Source organism: Hetaerina americana, unplaced genomic scaffold (genome assembly GCF_022747635.1).
Source record: "Hetaerina americana unplaced genomic scaffold, ioHetAmer1.1.p SCAF_5, whole genome shotgun sequence".
Classification (NCBI taxonomy): domain Eukaryota; kingdom Metazoa; phylum Arthropoda; class Insecta; order Odonata; family Calopterygidae; genus Hetaerina; species Hetaerina americana.
The window spans coordinates 29,752,945-29,773,583 of record NW_027287095.1 but is presented as its reverse complement, the minus strand read 5'-3'; the positions used below and the strand labels follow the sequence as shown (position 1 = coordinate 29,773,583).

Genomic DNA, 20,639 nt, shown 5'->3' with positions numbered 1-20,639 from the left:
TTAAATTTTGCCATACTTAGGATGTAATCCTCAAAATGGTACGTAATTTTAGAGCTCTAAGAGGCATGTTTCAATAATAAGTCAATTTGTTATACACAGTAATTGGCAGCCCTGTGTGCTTAATGCCTACAAAGTAGCTTTAACTGGTATGTTGGGCATTGTAACAACTACATTGTTATCAGTTCATTGTTGCTTGCCTTTGTGTGAGTGTGTGTGATTGCAATAATAACCAATTCTATCAGCTATAAAGTCCAATCAATTATTAGATTTCTAAATGCAAGAGGAATTAATGCTGCAGTAATTTACTGTCAACTGTGTGAAACATATGAGCCTACTACAACATCTGTAGAAAAAGTGAGATAGTGTGTCCAAGTTCAGGCAATGAGTATTCAAATATTTAACATCATCAAAGGATGGTAAGCCAAACAGGATATCAGTGAACATATGAATGCAAGTGAGAGAATATCATCACTTGATGATTAATACTCTTTCCATTTAATTTCCAGAAGTTTTAATTGCATTTTTCAGGCTTGTGACTGACAATCCAGGGTAATGTTAACTGTGTCCACAATAGGTACCAAAAATTAATGTGATAAGTGCACATAGTGACCAAAGAATTAATGACAACTGCTTGTGCTTTTTAACCATTTTCACCAAAAAGGAGATGAATGTTTTCCCAATTCCACTACAGTTCCTGAAATTTGGATTTCTTATAACAATACACTTCAAGAACTGTCTCACGTCTCAACAATTTGTCAGAATGGAAGTTGATAGCCACAGTTCAAAACTGGCTGCAATCCCAAGGGGGCAGAATTCTGTGAGGAAGCTTGCATCACAACATCAGAAATGTTGCTGATGAAACAGTAACCATGAGAAAAAAATTAAGAAATGCGTAAGGAATTGGAACCACGAATAAACAGCTCTTTTTTCTATCATCCTCAATTTATTACTGACAGACACTTTCTCAAATGAGCCTCAAATATTTAAAATACCAAGCAACAAATGCAATTTCCTGCCTCCACTAGATTCTCATATGATCACAGTCAGATCATAGCTCATTTATGCTTTTCGGTTGGGCGAAAAACAATTTCTGCAATCACAAACCTGCTGCTGGGCTGCTGCAGTGGCCGCTGCAGCCTCCTTCTGCAGCTGCAGCTGTTGGATGCGTGCCAGGTGCTGCTGCCTCTGCAACTGCAACAGCTGAAGTTGCTGCTGCGGAGTACCTCCTCCGGGAGGCGCAGCAATCTGCTGCTGCCTCACCGGGCTCTGAGCCCCAGCCATCCTCACATTGGACACACCACTAGCCACATTCTGTACCATCATTTGCTGCTGCTGCTGTTGGGTGACGACCCTCAGGGGTGGCCCGACCCCAGTTGTGGTGCTCACTCCACCTTCAGCCTGCTGAGGTGACATAAGTGTCCCAGTGGAGGTAGCAGTGCCGGCCACAGCAACCCCACCAGTTGTCACTGTGCCACCTTCCCTCAACTGCCAGACGAGTTGTTGCTGCTGTTGCTGTGACTGCTGCAGCTGTTGAGAAAGTTGACCTGTTGGCCGCACTACGGCTACTTGCTGCAGGCCCACTGGCAACTGCCTTGGTGGCAATCCCTATGTAAAAAAAAGAACTTTTATGTCACACTCTTCATCTAAGATTACACTGATGAACAGTTGAACAATCCTGCTATTACCAAAATCCATGACATGCATATCCAGGAATTAGGAAATTTTATTCCTCGAACCCCCCAAGGGACACCACAGATTCCTTCATTAACTCACCATATAGGAGATAGAGAAGGATGAAGAATGAATCAAAATACATATACAGAAAATTCCATAAATGCATTACGTCCTGACATGTCCTGATAGATTACATACAGCAAGATGAAAAATTGTACTTTACCAAATAAACATGGCAAGTGTACCCAAACTTTTGGCTAATGTAAATAGGTATTATTCATTTAATATCCTTTCAAAATCTAACAGTATTTGATATTACTGCCAGAAGTTTGAATTTTTGAAAATATTCAAGCTGAATTGAAAATGAAATGCCCGTAGAGACCCCCAAACATTACCAGCATGAAAACCAAAAGAGCATAAAATATCTGTAGTTTCAACCAAAGATAATTAACACCCACAAGTATAAGAAAACTAAATCAGCTAAAACCATTCATAATATGCAATAAAATTTTTCCAATTTTAGAAGTATTGATATTGGCAATTTTATTTTTCTTTAAGTATAAAAGTCTTAAAAGGCATTGATAACATTCCTCCTCAATTAAAAAGAATCAGCGATGTCCTGCAGAAATGCCATGAAATTACAGGCATTCATGAAATAAGAACCAGGAACCACAAATAAAAATAAATAAGACTTATAAAAACACAGGAGTCAAGAGAATATATAAAAAATTGTGATAAAAAAATGATAACTGGACCAATCAAATTATGACTAATCCCAATTTTAAACTACATATGCAAATGTAGCATGAATTTTAATTGTAAACAATGAGATTGTTAATGAGGTACAACCTAAAATGAAATTATCTTATAAGAAATTAATCACACAGAAGGAAGCCACGAAACAGGACTTCACCAAGTTAACTGGACTTTTAAGAATTTTGCCGAAAGTGAAATATCCAGTTTTCAAATTTAAAGGAAGGCACAATTCTATTTATATTCATTCCCTACCATTCTTTGCTGTTGTTGAGCTGCCAGCAACTGTCTTTGAATAAGCCTTTGCTTCTGTATTTTCTGGATGAAAAGAGATCGTTCATGAGGTCCCATCTGCTGCAGTTGAATATGAGTTGCTTGATCCAGTTGAATAACCTGTAAGCAATTTTTAGAGCAATGAAATGGTGCAAGACAGCCACTTCACTATTCTCATGAGTATCCCAATTGGCAAAACCACTGGGAAAAAGTCTGTTTATCAATGGAAAAGGTAAGAATACAAAAAATATATCAATATAGATATGTTTCGGCTAAAAACAAACAAAAACTGTACAGAAAAATTCAATACTTAAAATTATGAGATGATACATTGAAAGGAGTTTGCTTAAATAAAATATATTTACAGTTACGCTAATCAAAAGAGAATTGCATAAATTATTAAAATGACCACAAGACGAAGAAATACCATAAATATTTCCTCATGAGTTTTAAAATGTTCAACTTGCTCAAATGCTGTTTCTGATTAACCCTGATCAGTGATAAATCAGTGGTGAAATTTCATCAGTTGTATAAATTTTGTTAATATGTACATTTTTATTCACAGAGTTTAGCTCCAAGTTACAAACATATCTAATTATATACTGTAAATGAGCCAAAATTAAAATCAATTTGAAAATAGATAATCTAAAGTTTTGAGAAGAACAATCTTTACTATGATTCATTGCATTTTACCAAGCTAAAATTGCAATTGTGGAACAGTAAAATTACATGACCACAATTTATAGCTGAACTTGTAAACAATTTCAAATACAACTACAGTACAGATCACTATTTCTCTCAGAAATAATTTCTCTCTTCGTCACCACAATACTAATCTCAAGAGCTGCCAGGCACAAATTTGATCAATGGTAGCATATAGAGGAATATTGGGCAGACCATGACTCTTGATGCACTGATTAGTCCAAAATAACATTCAGTCAAGAACTGAGATGCATCATCAAAGCTTCTGGAACCACACCCTTACCTATGGTCACTAAGGACAATGGACTAAAAGAAAAGTGTTTTGGGAATTTCCGATTTCATTTTTGCCCCTATGCTTCATTTATCTTCAATGTGACTGAGACTATAATTGTCAAAATATTGCCAGATTATAACTGTCACATTAAGTGCAAGGAATATTCACCCCTAAACATTTTGGGGTTATAACATATGTTTAAGGTCATATACATGTAAATAAAGCACACTGTCCTGGTGACAAATTATTTTGCTGCACATTTAAGCCTCACTTTCACCAATAATATTGGCATCGAGATGATGCGGTGGCTAACGTACTGGCTTCCCAAATGAGAGGGCCCAAGTGTGAATCTCGGCAGTGGTCAATATTTTTCAGCGGTATCCCAAGCACCACTTGAGGTGCTTTGTGGAGAGCACTTTGAATGAATACGCCATCCATCGGATGGGTAGTTACGCTGTGGACCCCATGGTGCCTCTCGTCAAGAACAGGCTAATGCCAACGCTGGGTTTATCTCCACTCTTAATCCTTTCCTGGCCATCCCTAATGGCACAAATGACGTCAGTTGTTGGTCGCCTCCCCTAAAAAAACTACTATCGCTAATATTTTCCTCTCTTCATATAAATTTCATGATACTGGTTTTGTTAGGTAACCCCAATCAGATAATTGTGGCATACCAGGTTAGTTTGATGAGCTATCCACCCATCTAATTGCCAGGAATCTGAGTCCTTTTGCAAGAACTGAATGTGTACATATTACTCCAGTGGTATTCCATGGTAAGAGATTCATTATTTGCTTTTCTTTTGCCCTACAATTTTCTATCAACATTCACCGATTACCATTAGAATTCATTGAATAAAAGTATAGTTGTTAAAAAACCTTTGAATTTGAGCCTCCCACTTTCAGAAAAATTGGATACCTCTGATTATGACCATCCTCATAGTATGTGTATAACATAATTGGGAATATTTGAAGAGGCACCTTACCTGTCTTTGAGGTGGTAAGTGAATCTGCTGCTGAGGGGGCCAATTTCCTGATGTAGGCTGCTGTTGTGGTGGTTGAGGCTGACCTTGAACCAGCTGTTGTTGAGTAAGTTGTTGCTGGGCAAGTTGTTGCTGGGAGAATTGTTGCTGCTGGGGTATTTGCTGTTGGGGTATTTGCTGTTGGGGTATTTGCTGTTGGGGTATTTGCTGTTGGGGTATTTGCTGCTGGGGTATTTGCTGTTGGGGAATCTGCTGTTGCTGTTGTTGCTGTACTTGCTGCTGCAACTGCTGCATTTGCTGCTGTTGGATTTGCTGCTGCTGCTGTTGTTGTTGTTGAGGTAACTGCTGCTGTGACAACTGCTGCTGAGCCAACTGCTGCTGCTGCAGTTGCTGCAGCTGTTGCTGTGGCAACTGCTGAGACAATGTTTGCTGAGCTATTTGTTGCTGCTGAATCTGCTGTTGCTGCAGCTGCTGACTCATTGCGGGTTGCTGTTGTTGACTCAGTACCTTCTGCTGAGGCAACTGCTGAGAGACCAACTGTTGCTGCTGCTGAGACATTTGCTGCTGCTGTTGAACCACTTGCTGAGCTATCTGCTGCTGGGGCAACTGTTGTTGCTGATTTAACTGCTGGAGAACTAATTGCTGCTGTGTTAACTGTTGCTGTTGCGTGACTTGCTGAGTTTGCTGTGATGCTGTCTGAACAGTTTGTGCCTGTTGTGAGGCCTGTTGCGGTGAAGTCTGCTGCTGCTGCTGTTGTTGTTGTTGTTGTTGTTGTTGCTGCTGTTGTTGTTGTTGTTGTTGCTGCTGTTGTTGTTGTTGTTGTTGTTGCTGCTGCTGCAATCTTTGTTGCAAATGATATTGTTGCTGCTGCCATGTCAAAGCTTGATGAAGCTGACCCCCTGGTCCACTACCCTCTCTCTGACTAGTTATTATATATTGGCCTCCACCAGCCTGTGGAATTCCTTCCCTGTCCCGGGCTACAAACTGTTGCTGCTTCTAAAAGAAAGACAGGATGCGCTGAACAACATCTGTTCCTTTTAGCACATTTGGAATTCTGTATTAGGAATGTACACCATTAAATATAAAGTGATTATTTCTTAAACCAGAGATCACAACTGCAACGAATATTTAACAGATAGACTTCACATATTTTAATTAAATGAAAAATACGATGTATCTTTCCGCTGTCCTTTATTTACGTACAATTGGTTTCAACGCTCAAGCGTCATCATCAGGTCACACCTGATGATGATGCTTGAGTGGTGAAACCGGTTGTACAAGAATAAAGGACAGTGGAAAGATACATTGTATCCTTCATTTAATTAAAATGAATTTCAACAAGGTTGAGCCGGGAACAATTGAATATTTAGACATTTTTAATTATCCTTTTTAATAATCATCCAACTTCTCTATCAAAATATCTGAAACAATTCAACAAAATAGAGTGAATATAAAACTAGTCTCCTAAAATTGAAGTAAATAACATAGTTGAAACAGCAGTATTAACACAGCATAGTGCTGAACAATCAAAGATACTAAAGGACATTACAAAGAAATAATTGACTTCATGGAAGTTTTGAAATAAGGTATGCTCAAAATTTTGGAAAATCAGAGAAATGGAAAAAAATTTATGATTGCCTTAGAACTGAATAGGATATTCACAGCTTGGCACAACAAGGAAACTCATCTTTACAGGCCACTTTATCCACTATTGACTTTCTACAAGAATTATTTTAAATTATCATTTAATTGCAGCTATATTAACAACTCATTCTTTATATCACAAGAGAGCCCCTACTTTTGCATGGTATAGTAGCATGTATCACAAGAGTGCCAATGAAGTATAAAATGACTCTAAATGAAGATTGAAATAAATTAACATAACTACCATTTTTCATGCAAATATATTTTAAGTAGCAAATTTGCACTGCCAACAAAGCAAAAGGAACATTAATGTTGGTGATAAATTAAACTAATAAATTTGTGGCTTCTTTCCTGCAATTTTGCACAAGATTGAAGCATATGGCTTTCTTAAGTCCAAATTACAAGTCACGTCATCTTTTGGACTGATTCAACACTCATTTAATGTCTAAAAAGCTGTAAATATCATTACATTGATTTTAAAATTAAATCACTATGAAAAAAAAATTGAGACTAAATCAATTGAAAAACAACAAACTTCCTGGCTTCATGAAAAACTTTGCAATTCCACATTTACAATTTACATAGATAACCTAGGTTTTGCTGCTGTTCAGCATCAGATAAAAATACAATTGGTATACACATATTCACTTCATTTGGAAGCTTATGGAAAAGAAAGGGAGGACCATAAGGTGTGGCTGTGGGTGGACTTTGATATGCAGATTTAGGATCAAAAAATGGTAAAAAGTGAACTTTTTTCTCATTTTCAATAAAAACTTAACATTAAAAAGCAGCATTTTTTAGCCTAGCCATCTAAATAAAAATAGGTTTTTAACATATAACTTACAAATATAATAGTTACAATAATTTGATTATGACTAGCAAGCCAACATCAGAAATGATACAAGGAAAGTTAATAAGGATGTACGAGGGTAAAGTGAAAGGTCCTAGGCCTGACACAGTGATGACGCTCCAATCAGCAAAAATTTATGATTCCTGCCTGGGTGAACATGTCAGTAGTTTGTAAGACAAGGTTGAACTTCTCTCAGGGAGTTTGGTTACACATATTGTTGCAGTAGACGTCGTCTGTGTTTTTCGTTAAAATGGCAAAACTTGAATTTTGTGCGGTCACAAAATTCTTTGTTTTGGATGGATTAACCTTTAAGGAAATTCATCCGCAGTTGACAAAAGTGTATGGGGACTCCACTCCTTCAATGTCAACTGTTAAAAAGTGGGCAGCTGAATTTCAACGTGGTTGCAAATTTCTAGAAGATGACCCATGTGAAGGACGGCCAAAAGCCACAATCACACCGAAAAGCTTAAAAAAGGTGCAAGATACCGTGTTGGACGATAGATGAGTGAAGGTGAGTGATATAGCTAAGGCCTTGGGGATATTGGAGGAAAGAGTGCAAAACATGTTGCACCAAGAATTAGGATTGCGAAATCTCTGCGCAAGGTGGCTGCCAAATTTGCTGAATGCTGATCTTCAGCAAATGCGTAAATGATTCTGTTTGAACAGATTCAAAAGGGAACCGACCAATATTGTGTGGCAATTTGTAACCATGGATGAGACATGGGTCTACCACTACATGCCAGAAGCAAAACAGCAGTGGGTGGAAGCCAGTGGTTCAACGCCAAAGGAAGCAAAGTTGATTGCATCTGCCGGAAAGGTGTTTTGGGATGGGAATGTTAAATGTCCTGTCCTGTTAAATGATTAACTTGAAAAAGGTAGGACAATTACAGGCAAATATTGCTCCAACCCTCTGGGCTAGCTGAGTGCCAAAATTCATGAGAAGAGGCCTGGCTTGAAGAAGAAAAAAATCATCTTTCAACAGGACAATGCACCTGCTCAAAAAGGTGCGTTGATGACGGGAAAACTATGGGATTTGGCGTATGTTTTGCTCCGCCATACCCCTTATCCTCCTGATTTAGCATGCTCATACTTCCATCTGTTCCCAAACTTGAAAAAATTTGTTTCTGGGAAGCCCTTTGCATTCAATGAAGAAGTTGAGAGGCCGTAGATGGATATTTTCGTAGCCTTTTAGTCTCACTTCCAGGAAAGAATACTGATACTGGAGAAATGCTGGACCAAGTTTTTTGAAGCCAAGGGAGACAACGTAGAAAAATAAAATAACTTCTTAACTGAAGTTCGCAGTCTTTCTTCGTCAGGCTGAGAACTTTTCACTTTACCCTTGCATAACTACTGTATTTTTCCATTGATAACGAGCGCGTTAACTATGCAAAAATGTTCAGATGATCGAAAAAATGACGATGTACGTATTGTAATGAAAACTGAAAAAATGAAAACAGACATTTTTACACACACTACATATGTATATGTATATACAGATGCACGGCATCTACATATACAAGATAACTATGAAGCCCTGGGTACACGGTACCTATAGAAATTCATGATAACTACCTACAAAGTTCTGGGTGTGCGTTATCGATGGGAAAATATGGTACTTACACGTTTATCTCTCAAAGAAGAAAAGATAAACTTGAAAAGTAATAAACTCAAAATTTTATGGAAAAATGGACTTTATCTAAATAACATATTATTCTGAGGAGCTGTAATATTAATATTATTTAAGATATTCATCATATAATACTGTAATTTTGTGATTGTGATAAGATAAAGATAAGATGATCATTTCAAAAACATTGTGAATAGATTCATAACTTACTGGAAAATTTTTATTAAACTTGTGACCAACTATTGGGGATAGAAAATAAGTTCCTTATGAAAAACTTCTTTAAAATATCTAAATAGAAATTTATTTCAAGGGAATTATAGCCAAACTATTAGGTATCAAGCATAAAAATGCACAATCACTTTGACAGACATAAAGAACCAAATTTTAGAAAGAAATTTAAGCACTCAAGATACATTATAGACAAACAACAATAGAAATAGGCCTTTGGGTGGATGGTAAATTATGCTCACCAATCCACCTACAGCTACGATGCCTATTCTTGGTCTCCATGTTGACCCCACCTGCTGTTGCTGTTGCAATTGCTGCTGAGAAGGAATAACTCCTTGAATGACTCTTTGTTGTTGCTGGAGTTGTTGCCTTTGCTGTGGACCAGCTTGGATCATGCGTGGTATTCCTGGGCTGACAGGGGATGTGACACCACCAACTGTTGTGATCACATGTTGTTGCTGTTGCTGGATGCCCCCCCTTATCTGCATCCCTCTGGCAGCAGCCACCCGTTGCTGCATGATTTGGAAATTCTGCTGTTGCTGCTGTTGCAGCTGCTGTAGCAACTGCTGCTGACGGAGCATCTGCTGTGGCTGTAATTGCTGTGACTGCGGACTTGGCTGCTGCTGGGGGGATAACTGCTGTAAGGACTGAATCTGTTGCTGCTGCTGTTGTTGCTGTTGTTGTTGAGACACAGGAGGTTTATTCCAAGGCATTCGTTGCTTCAATTCTTCCAGTGCTTGCTTAGTCGGCTGCTGGGACAGTAAGTTCTGCTGCTGCTGCAGGTTGGTAGTTCTGTTTGCTTGCTGGGTAGGTGATATGGCGGGAGATGAAGACGATGGGTTTGTGGTGAAAAGGGATGATGAATTGGATGTACTAGAAGGTGATGAATAGATAAGAGTTGTGCCTGGAGTGCTGCCTGATCGCGATACTGGAGAGAGGATGTTAGATGATGAGCTTGGCTCTGATGTCATCGGTGCAAAACCGGTTATCTGCGATAGACTAGTGGATGATGAAGGGGAGGACACAGACAAAGGCAAAAGAAGTGATGATTGCATGGTGGATTTGGGTGAACTCAACTGAGTCTCCTGCTTAGAAATGGCAAGGCTCTGGGAGGAGGGTGGAGGAGGTGCAGGACGTGGAAGAATAAGAAGTCTGGGGTGATAGAGAGTTTCTTGACTACGTCGTCCACTACGTGCACTGTCTGAAACCCAGTCAGGAGTCACAATACGAATTCCTCCTTTCCCTTTCTGCACACTCTCTTCGGACTCATCCTCTTCATCTTCATGTTGTTGGGATTGGTGATGAAGGGCAGTTCGATACTTGTTCTAAATAAGAAAAATAAAGTTCAACTTAACCCGAAAATATCAATTTGTAATTTTTAGGAGAAAAATATACTTGTGGGCAAGGGACTCGGGAATATTCTAGCAAAACATCAGTGGTAACAAGTTTTACTATCAAGAAATAAGACAAATTAACTAATTTAAACACCACATAGTATTACTTAAAAAGTTAATTTTCGATTCTTGGAAACTTCAACCTATTTTAACTGTCAATTTAAAATAGATGAGACAATTAGAAAAAAGCACATTAAGCAGTTTATTTTAAAATAGAATACCATTTAGAATGATGATCACAAAGTAATATTTTTTGCTCAAATTCAGGATTTGCTCTCCATTATCAGGGTTAAAATCAACTGATAATCAAGTATTGACATTTCTTCAGGGTTCAGTGACCAAATAATGTAAATGAACACAAACAAAGAAAAATGACAATTATTTCCACAAAGCACATAGTCAGAAAAGATAACAAAAATATTTTATGTTCAATAAGTATACAAAAAAATATTATTTATAATAGCAGTTGTGACAGGAACATACACCAACCTAATTATTCCCAATACCACACTAAAAATTCCTTAGTGATGCACATTTGGTTTCGTTATATATTTGCTAACAATACATTCACCACATCACAGGTTGCTTCTATTCCATAATTGTATTGAACCTGAGAAATTGATTATTTTTGGTAACCTTAAAGGATTCCACTGTAAAAAATTTCATATTCTGTAAATATCCATTTTCAATTGGAGACACAAATTCACAGAAAAGAAAAATGATGCAGGAAATATTGAGAAGCAATGGAAGACTGATGATAGTGGGGAAGAGGCAAAACAATTTTAAATTTCTGATAACAGAACATTTAAAATGTTCTCAAGGCTTCAAAGTAAGTGCTAAATGTTTAGAAAAGAGAAAATATGTGGAAAATATGCAGAAATTATAACAGGAAAGCAGAAAAATTGAAAATGAAATGAAGTTGACCAGACCTGAAAAAATTGTTTTGAACAGTAGAAAAATATCTAGTCTGATGATGAAAATAAGAAGTTTTGCTAAATGTGATTTTGATAAAAGCAAAAGTTTATAAAGCAGTAACCTTCATTCTATAAATTATAAATTTAAATGCCATACAAATTGTTTTGATTTGAGATAAAAGTGTAGGATTGCACAAGGACTAATGATTATTTAAGATAAAAACACCTTACCCCAAAAGGTTTTGCAGTCACAAGATGAGTGCAAGATGAGTCCAAAACATCTTGAACAATTCCTCCATTAAAAGAAAGTAATGCCCAAATGTGCAGGTTGTCTGCTCTACTCATCTGTGAAAGACACGCTCTAACACCTGCAAAAAGGCCTCCATTGTGCAAAAATCCCTTGGTGCTAAAGATCACAGAGTTAAGGTTGAACAAGTTGTATTCAATGATTTGTCAAAAATTAGACAACATTTTTTAGAGGAATACAAGCCAATTGTGATGCAAGTCATATATGTACCAGGGATATCATTCCTCTTTTTTGCATGAGGGATAAAAAAGAGAAATGGCTAGTCTTAAACCCGAGAGGTTTACAGCAGACTTTAAAGGGTATATTACTAGGGTAACTCACTTCCTAGTGGTCTACAGGCCACAATGAACTATTTTATAGTTCATTTTAATCTACAACATGGCATGTAGAATCTCTTCTTTTGCAATAATATTTTCTTCCAGGTATATTTTAGAGCAAGTGACTCTGGATATACATCCTGTATTTATATTATTTGAATTTTATGCATCGAAGGAAACATACTGCCTCCATTAGAAAATCAATTTCACATACACAGGTATTACCTTAGGTGTCATTTATGGTGGGCAAGGCGATGCAATTTCTGCACCTCTTGAGTTAAAGATTGAAAAAATGCACCTTTATCATATTAACAGCAAAAAAGTATGCATAAATTATGAGAAGAAGTCAAATCTGTGGGCAGAAACTGTATTGCATTTCAAGGACACAAATTAACAATTAAAATTGTCAGCACATTAATATGTTGAAGATTGATTTTTTTCTTTTTTCAATTTTCAAATCAAGAGGTGCAGTATGACTTATGTCGTGCAATGCCGACACTTGAGCACAATTTAAAGAAATTTTAATCATACAACAACAAAAAAGAAATGAAACAGAATCACCAGCACCACTTGCTCACTGGCAGGTCTTTTTACTGATGGAGCCTCTCCATGAATATGAGCTATTTGTTTCGGCAAACCCAATTACATTGGCCCACACAAAATTTTTGCACTTTTTTACCAAGATATTCTAAAAATTTCCTGAGTTTTACAGGTTGCTGAACACCCTGATATTTAATAATCCTCTCTCATAAATGTTGACGGGAGAAGTATTAGAATTTGTGACAGGAGAGAGGAAGCTCCTTTACATCTCTAACTTCTTTATCAATGCATACCAATGGAATTGATCATGCAGATGTATTGGTAAACCTAAAGCTACCATAAGGTTTGATCCTGACACTACGGGTAAAATTGTCCACATAGTTGACGTATCAACAAATATGAAATGAATTGAGTGTTAAGCACTCTGAGGTTCTTCATATTTTTTTAAAATGCTCTAGCATTTATATTCGGCAAATTTTGAGGCAACACTTTTTGCAACCATCAAGTGCTCCACTTTAAAAAGAGGGTGTCTAAAATCTTGATTTTCAGTTGCTAAAATCTTGGATTTTCAATGTCAAAATCTATGAAAACTAGCATGTTAACATTGTTTTACCATCATTATTTGATAGAAAGTATTTCGAACAACAAAATCAGTAACTTCTATCAAAATGACATACACTTGACATCTCTATGCAATCTCCATAAAATAGACAATTTCATTACACCTTAAATTAGGAAGGTATAAATTGGGGCATATGGGGCAGTCCCCTTATCTGTGGAAATTTGGATAAAAACTGTGTAAACCTTTACGAAGATAAAGGCATCACAGACTCACAAATAAGGAAAAAAAAGATTGATGATCAATATGATACCAATTATAATGTATAATTAGCAGCTTGGTCTACGAGTAAAAAGGATTAAAGTAAATTTCAGGGGTTTGCACTAAGATTAAAAAAATTAATTGGATAGAGAAGAAGAAAAATGAAGTGCTGCTTTCAATGGATTAAGAAAAAAATAAGTTGTCGACAGAAGTTCAAAGATGGCATAAAGATTTGATAAATAAGTAGTGGGATGCTTAAGATTGCAGCAGAAGAGTTGGATAAACAAGAAGAGAGTATTAAGAAAAGGCATTCCAAGTAACATGAGGGATGTATTCAAGTGCTTAAGGCTAAAAAAGAAAATAATGCAACGAAAAATATGTTTTAAACGACTTATAAATCAATGAGGGGTAATAATATTTATAAGTCTGTATAAATCCTTTTTGCAGTAGATATAATACTCATTTTTTAAATGCACACATATTGGTATGAAATTTTGAGAAGTAATTGAAAAATGCTATCTTATATTTATAATCACCAGAAAGAAATGTCTAACTTAAAGAGGCGTATGAAGTTCAGAATTAGAAAAGGCAGACATTTTTGGGAACAGCCCAATCCGATCTGGTTTGAGATGATGGGATGCCAAGAAAAAATCACTACAGTTCACTACTAATGATTATTCAAATTGCAATTCATTATACTGAAGACCATTTAAGACATTTTTAGAAAGATTTAAAACAATGAATGTACATTCATGCACCAGGAAGGAATTAGGAAGTGCTTTATAATACGTATTTCTCCAAATTGTTATTAAAAATGTACGTTTTACCGGGGCTAAAAGAATAATAGAATTTTGCACAGTAAATTCAAAAACATATATGCGAATGAAAACTACAGTAAACAATTTTGAAACGAATACTTCACCTAACATACTTATTCCATTTTTGCACAAGAGAACCAAGCAGTTTTTAATTCAGAATACGTCTAATTTTGCGAAGGCAACATGCATTTTCACAGACATTAATGAAATCTTGGCCGCTACATCAAGCAGCATGCGGAGTATACTAATAGTTTTATTGATTAAGTTAGCAGCTAAGTGACCAAGTATTGCCTATACTTGACTCTATTCAAGTTGTGCAACGCTTTGGGAGATTTTCTTACGATTGCGCTATTCTATACGTGAACAATCCATTTCTGGGAGTAATAATGAGATATAATACAACAATTATTGAACGAAGCAACAAAATATGTTCAATGCATATTCTCTAAATAATGTTGTTTATTCATACCTGATCACTCATTCCTAAGTCTAGGTAACCAAATATTACAAGATTATGTCCATATCTAACCCATATTGCCTGAGAAACAAAGTTATAGACAAGAAAATATGATTTGTAGTAATAAAGGATACGGTAATATTTTCCCACATTTTGCTGACAGCAGTACCCAATATTGTGTGACTGCAGGGACTTCATAGAGATCTTCTGCTTGCGATACATCATTCTCAATCGCATCTTTTCCTGTTATACAATGTGTCACAAAATCACACATATAATTCATTCGTTTTCCGCCCCCATCTTGCAATAATGCTAAAGTCTAAAACAAAAAGTACGAATTAGGATTGAATAACACTTTTCCGATATGTACTAAGACTGTATGTAGATTTGCCGATATATATATGTCATACTAATGCTACTTTTAAAAATATCTTCAGTTCCAATGAAAAATAATCAATCTAAAAAATAAACGAACCTTATCGTGAACCTTCCCACTTATGTAATATTTAACATCTTTGAATATTGTAATATCCAACGTCAATTCACTCAATTCTTTGCTTAATTCCCCCATTTTAGCAGCAAATGACCAACATCCTGAAATGGGATGGTTAAGACTATAAACACAGCCTACATCAGGCGGTAAACTCCATTTGTTAATGGCGGTAAACTTCTAGGGGAATATCATGAGGTAAAAGAACCTCAAAACAGTGAAAGATATTAAAGTCTTACATGGATCATAAATTTTTTTCTAAAAGCCAGTCAAATGCAAGTGTATTTATAGTAATACAACATATCAAAACATAATAACAAGAAAAACTAATTACAGCGTTGCGCCCATCTTACGTATTTTGTCTATCTGAATGTTTCTCGATATTTACATAATATTGTCGGGAGTGTAAGTCTATAGGTCTCCCAAAAACGAAACTGATAAAATTCAAATTATATTTATTATCACTTAGCAGTATATATTTGTATTTATTCAAGAATTTAAACGATTTCTCATGTTCGGATGCTATCAAAGTGACAATTGGACGGCGGGTACGTGTAAAATAGCTGGTATCAATTGATTACATTTATGTAGCCCTCATGACTGTGGAGGCAAGCCCATATCATTAATAATGCTTGGCAATTGTAAACCAAGTGCCGCTTAGAGAATTGCATTCACTCTCCTCGACGGTGTGACATAGCTTATGGCGTAAGGTATAGTTATTCAATATCATTTGTATCACCATTTTCTCTCTCACACATGGCTATGTTGACAATTAGTGTTCGAGATGGCAAAATTGGCATCAAATTTCTAACGTACTCTTTCTCACTGGAGGAAATAATACGGTGTCGTATTCAAATTCTTTTACGTTCTTCACTACGGCCCACGGAGTAGAGTTCGCTTCAATGAATTGGCCCGCGCTAAAGTCACGAAATAGAAGGCCTCTTCGTGGCCACGATCACGTATTGCGAGATTTTCCCGCAGAAGATTTAATTTTTATGAGTGAAATTTGCGTAGGTTTTTCAACTTTGAAAACTGCACTCCATCCACACATTAGGCGGCGCAATGTTTCATTATTTTCAAGATGTCTTTTTCGTGCATCTTTAGGTACAATTGGTGCAATTTTGCCCCAGAGGTAACATCGTAATTCAAATAATCTTTCTTGCGTTGTTTTAATCTGTAAATTACAAATTTACCCAAGTTTCTGCATAGCACATGAAGATCTGACATATTTACAGAGGTAATTCATTTTGCTTCGTAAAAGTGTTCTTTTATGTATTCCTTCAAAACCATGAAGTGTGAAGAGGGCCTCTGCAATGGGTGGCATATTTCCGTCAGTTCAAACATCTGCAGTTAGTTGGGGCGAAACTGAATGGTAGCATTGCCAGAAAATAATTAATTTCATTTAAACATTTGAATTTAAGTTTTCAAAGAACTTCATAAAGCGCAAAGCATTATGGCATTTTATTATGCCATCATTCATTTAATGGGTTAATTTTATGCGGCATTTGCCGAAGGAGAACATCTCTTGCTTAAATGATTAATTAATGAGTCAAGCCCATCGTTTTGGGTGAGGTTTGACTGTTGACAGCTTAGGTAAGTTCCTTTGATTCTGTGAATAAAGAAAAACAATTTCAATAAAAGCTGCATGTGATTCCAGTTTCCTCACTATCTAACGTAGGGATTTATAGCCATATTACTAAGCCAACCAATCTGTCAACTTTATAGATCTGAATTTTATGAGGGTAAAAAGAAACCTAACACTTCCTCAATAAGGATTTAATATTTCACACCATGGTTTTGATGCTGCCCATCATCATCAGGTGATGCCCAGCATGGAAACCATGGTCGTGAAATATTAAATCTTTATTTTTGAAGTTATATTTCTTTAAACCCTCATGAAGGAATTCCTCACAGTTAAACCTGAAACTTATGTCGATCTGAATTTGTTTGAATAAAATTATGAATGTAAAAAAGTCATTGTATAGACGTTTCATGTCTCAGGAATGTTGTTTAGCAAAGATATTTTCCTCATGCTCCATTTGTATTTACATAATGGGAATAAAACTATAACTACCATATTTTATGGATTATTGGACAATTTTTTTTTTAAATAATGGCTCCCAAAGCCAACCCTTGGTTGAGTATGAGATCTGTCTGGAAACTATCTGGTCATGCAATATTTTGAGAAAAATAGCCTATCTAGAACAATAAGGCCTTATTCCCCTTCAAAGTACTCCCCTTGTGACCTTGCATATACCCCAGAATCTTCCACTTTTCAAAACAATTGGCAAAGTCCATTTTTGGTATGGTCATCTGCTCCTCATTGTATTCTCCTTATCTTGTCAACTGAATGTTGGGAAGACTTTTGTCTCAGGGTCATACCCATGACTCATCTCCAGTAATGAACTTTTGTAGAAAACCTGGGTCATTGTTTGTGCTTGGAGCAAGTCCTCGGCAACTGCAGCATGCTCTTGATGTTGACAGCTAATGATGGCAGCTGATGACCATTCCGAAAAAGGGCTTAGCTGATAGTTTTGAAAGTGGAAGAAGACACTGGGATAAGTATGTGAGGTCCCAAAGGGAATGCTTTGAAGGGGACTAAGGCCTCATTGTTCTAGTCGGGCTATTTTTCTGAATATTTGCATGGCTGGATCCTTTCTGGACAGACCTCATATGCACAGAATGTAAATGTCATTTTTCCTGAATTTGGTCTGCTGAAATGGTGATATGTCTTCGTTGCCTGTGTGTCTTATATACCATCAAATATGGTACTCCTTCAATCTTCTTCTTTTTTTTCCTCTATTGCTTACCCTGTATTGAATAGAATTGATATTCATGCTTCTATACATCTCCCCATCATATACGGTAGTTATAGATACGTATTAGGAAGTATTTTTAATTCTGGGAACTCTGATTCCAAAATTTGGGAAAGGTTGTTTCACTCCAAAAAAAGACAGCTTATCCAAATACTACAGAGTCATTAAATGGAGTTTTCAAACTTCCAGAAAGAATTGATATGCTCACTGGAGCTGAAAATTTGCTTTTCACATATTATGGAAGAGAATCCAGGAATATCCCAGCAGGATCAATGCACTGAATAATTGCTTTGTCTTCCACCAACAAAGTCATTCATGTTCTCCCTTGCTTGCTTACTTTATTCTCTCCCCTAACCCTCATTCTATTTCATTTCCTTATCTCCCTATCCAGCACCTCTCGAGTGCCTCCTATTTGAGTGTCACCTAAGCAAGTTTAATGTTGCCTGCCTGCATTACCCTTATGTCTTGGCTCATTAAAAAGTCTACTCTTGTGTGTAAGTGTAAGTTGAAGTGAACGATTAAATACATTATCATAATGCACTTATTCAATATTTTATAGAATGTGTTGTTGATACATATGCTCCCAGTTTCTTCAAGATATACAAGTATATGCAAATTAACTCTATTTGAATCATATGAATCAGTGCTCCAAATTTCCTAATGATGATGTTACCGAGCATTTTGTTTGAAGGTTTGAAGAGTGAAGAATTTTGTTCATAATCTTATTTATTGTATCCTTCATAATGTTGAATATATTGCCGCAATAATAACCAAGAAAATCTATGCAAAGCATATTATATGGAGCTAACCATCTGCTACATTTGCTTATATAGTCTTATCTATATATAGGTTTAAAGTTAGAAACCATTCTTCAGATCACCACCACATTCTGTGGACATTTGTTAGCTCTTTCCCAAAAGGAATTTCTCATAAACCCTCTTGAAATTGATAATTTCTTGTCCTATTAATATGTTTATGTCCTTTCTATTAATGTTCTCATTATTGCTCTTATCATCATGTCACTGGCATCATCCTATTTCCAGCCCTTAATAGGCACAGTACAAATTCAAACCTGGTGAATCGGTCAATATTTGAAAAGTTAGACCTTAATTCAATTAATTGGGTTAATACAATTTATGACATAATGAACATTTAACATAATTTGGAGTTAGCGTCTTGTATATCCTGCTATTCCATCATAAAAGTATGCAGTTATTAGTTGCAAATGGAAAAGATCAATAACCAACTTAGAAATAATGTCTGCTTCCCTAGTTGATAATGTAGACTTTCAAATAATCAAATTGTCATTCATGATGTTATATGTGAGCATTATTCCATTTTCATCTTGGGAACTGTCAAAATAAATTCCTTGTGTAGCATTAACCATAAAAACAGTAATCAACCCGAAAGTCGGTTTGGTAGCTGATGGTAGAGTTCACCCAGTACTAAGCCCGACAGCATGTGAAATTCACACATCAGGGTAGGGGGGCCAGTTCCTATCCTGTGCCAGTTATGGTTTCCCAGGAAGACCTGGTACCCAAAAAATCACATAGCTTGGGTGGAGCTGCAGGTACCCAGAGTGCCTTGCCCAAGAATCGAACCTGGGACCCTGCGGTCAGTAGTCCAACACTCTACCCCCTGGACTACTGCGACCCACTGTGTAACATTATGAACTGAGAATATTTTGTTCAATTTTTTTATCAAATCATTTATTGCGTGTATTTGTTATGCTGTATATAATGTACAAAGCCTGTTCAATTCATTTTGAAAAATGAAGATTTTTATTTTCCTGATTTCCATACTAAGGTGTCAAATCGTTATTATATGGTGGCCTCCTACAAAGTGGGATGTATACATTCAGACCACGTGAATTTTCCCAATGAGATATATAAAGGTATCTCCATATTTAAGTCTCCAGGTCAAATCATCATCAGGATTTGGTACCTCTGATCAGCAGATGGAAACATGACCCATTAGGCTACCATGACACTTGAAATGGCTGGAAGAAATTTTTTGAAAGAAATGTCTTTTATCTCTTTGTCTTCTATGAATTGCACATACTTAACTCTCAATTGACCCTTTCTTGAGTGTGGAAAAATAATATAGATTCCTTGGAGTTTGAAGGAAAATTTGACTCTCTTGAGAATGCTCTGAAAATATTTGTTAATGTGCTATGGTACGGGAAAGATTCAATGACTATATGAAAAATATTTTTGAAGGGCATATTTTAACAGGCTCTGGGATCTGAGTGACAGTGTGGGATATCCCATCCTTCTAATATCTATGATTAAGAGTTGGTGGATGCCTATAATCCCTCTCAAGGACAGTTTAAAATCGTGTAAGGAACAGTAGACCATATTTAGCCAATGGTTATTTATTACAACAATGGTTTTTACACTTTGTTGAAAAATCAACTAATTTTAATTTTGTTTGAATCTTTTCAAAAAGAGGCCCCATTTCTCAGACATACATATCAGAAACATTGTAATTAACCCAAACATTGGTTTGATAGGTAAGATTGGAGCTCATCTCATACTATTCAGTATGTGAAATTCATACCTGGTGTGTGGGAGCCAGTTCCTTACCCTATCTGCCAATGGTTTTCCAGGATGATCTGATACCCAAAAAATTGTGCCGCTTGGGCAAAGTTGATGGTAACCGGAGAAATGAGCTGGAATCGGCCCTGGGCCTTCATACTTGTAGCCTGGCCCTCTACCCACTGAAATACCATGCCCCAGAGACATTCTTAGATACAAGCTAG

At 36.4% G+C, this 20,639-nt stretch overlaps 1 protein-coding gene across 1 annotated transcript in view; it reads right to left on the bottom strand.

Moving 5' to 3' along the window:
• The window catches only part of LOC139694446 (PAX-interacting protein 1-like), a 35,014-nt gene extending 19,662 nt beyond the window's left edge, over positions 1-15,352 (bottom strand). The window contains exons 1-8 of the mRNA XM_071593038.1: positions 15,302-15,352; positions 15,048-15,166; positions 14,707-14,891; positions 11,545-11,719; positions 9,248-10,330; positions 4,660-5,652; positions 2,683-2,820; positions 1,105-1,605 (exon numbers count right to left, since the gene is read on the bottom strand). Coding sequence (XP_071449139.1) covers positions 1,105-1,605; positions 2,683-2,820; positions 4,660-5,652; positions 9,248-10,330; positions 11,545-11,719; positions 14,707-14,891; positions 15,048-15,143 — 3,171 coding nt within the window. The 5' untranslated portion in view covers positions 15,144-15,166; positions 15,302-15,352. The remainder of the gene's footprint in view (positions 1-1,104; positions 1,606-2,682; positions 2,821-4,659; positions 5,653-9,247; positions 10,331-11,544; positions 11,720-14,706; positions 14,892-15,047; positions 15,167-15,301) is intronic.
• Between the last annotated feature and the right edge of the window lie 5,287 nt (positions 15,353-20,639).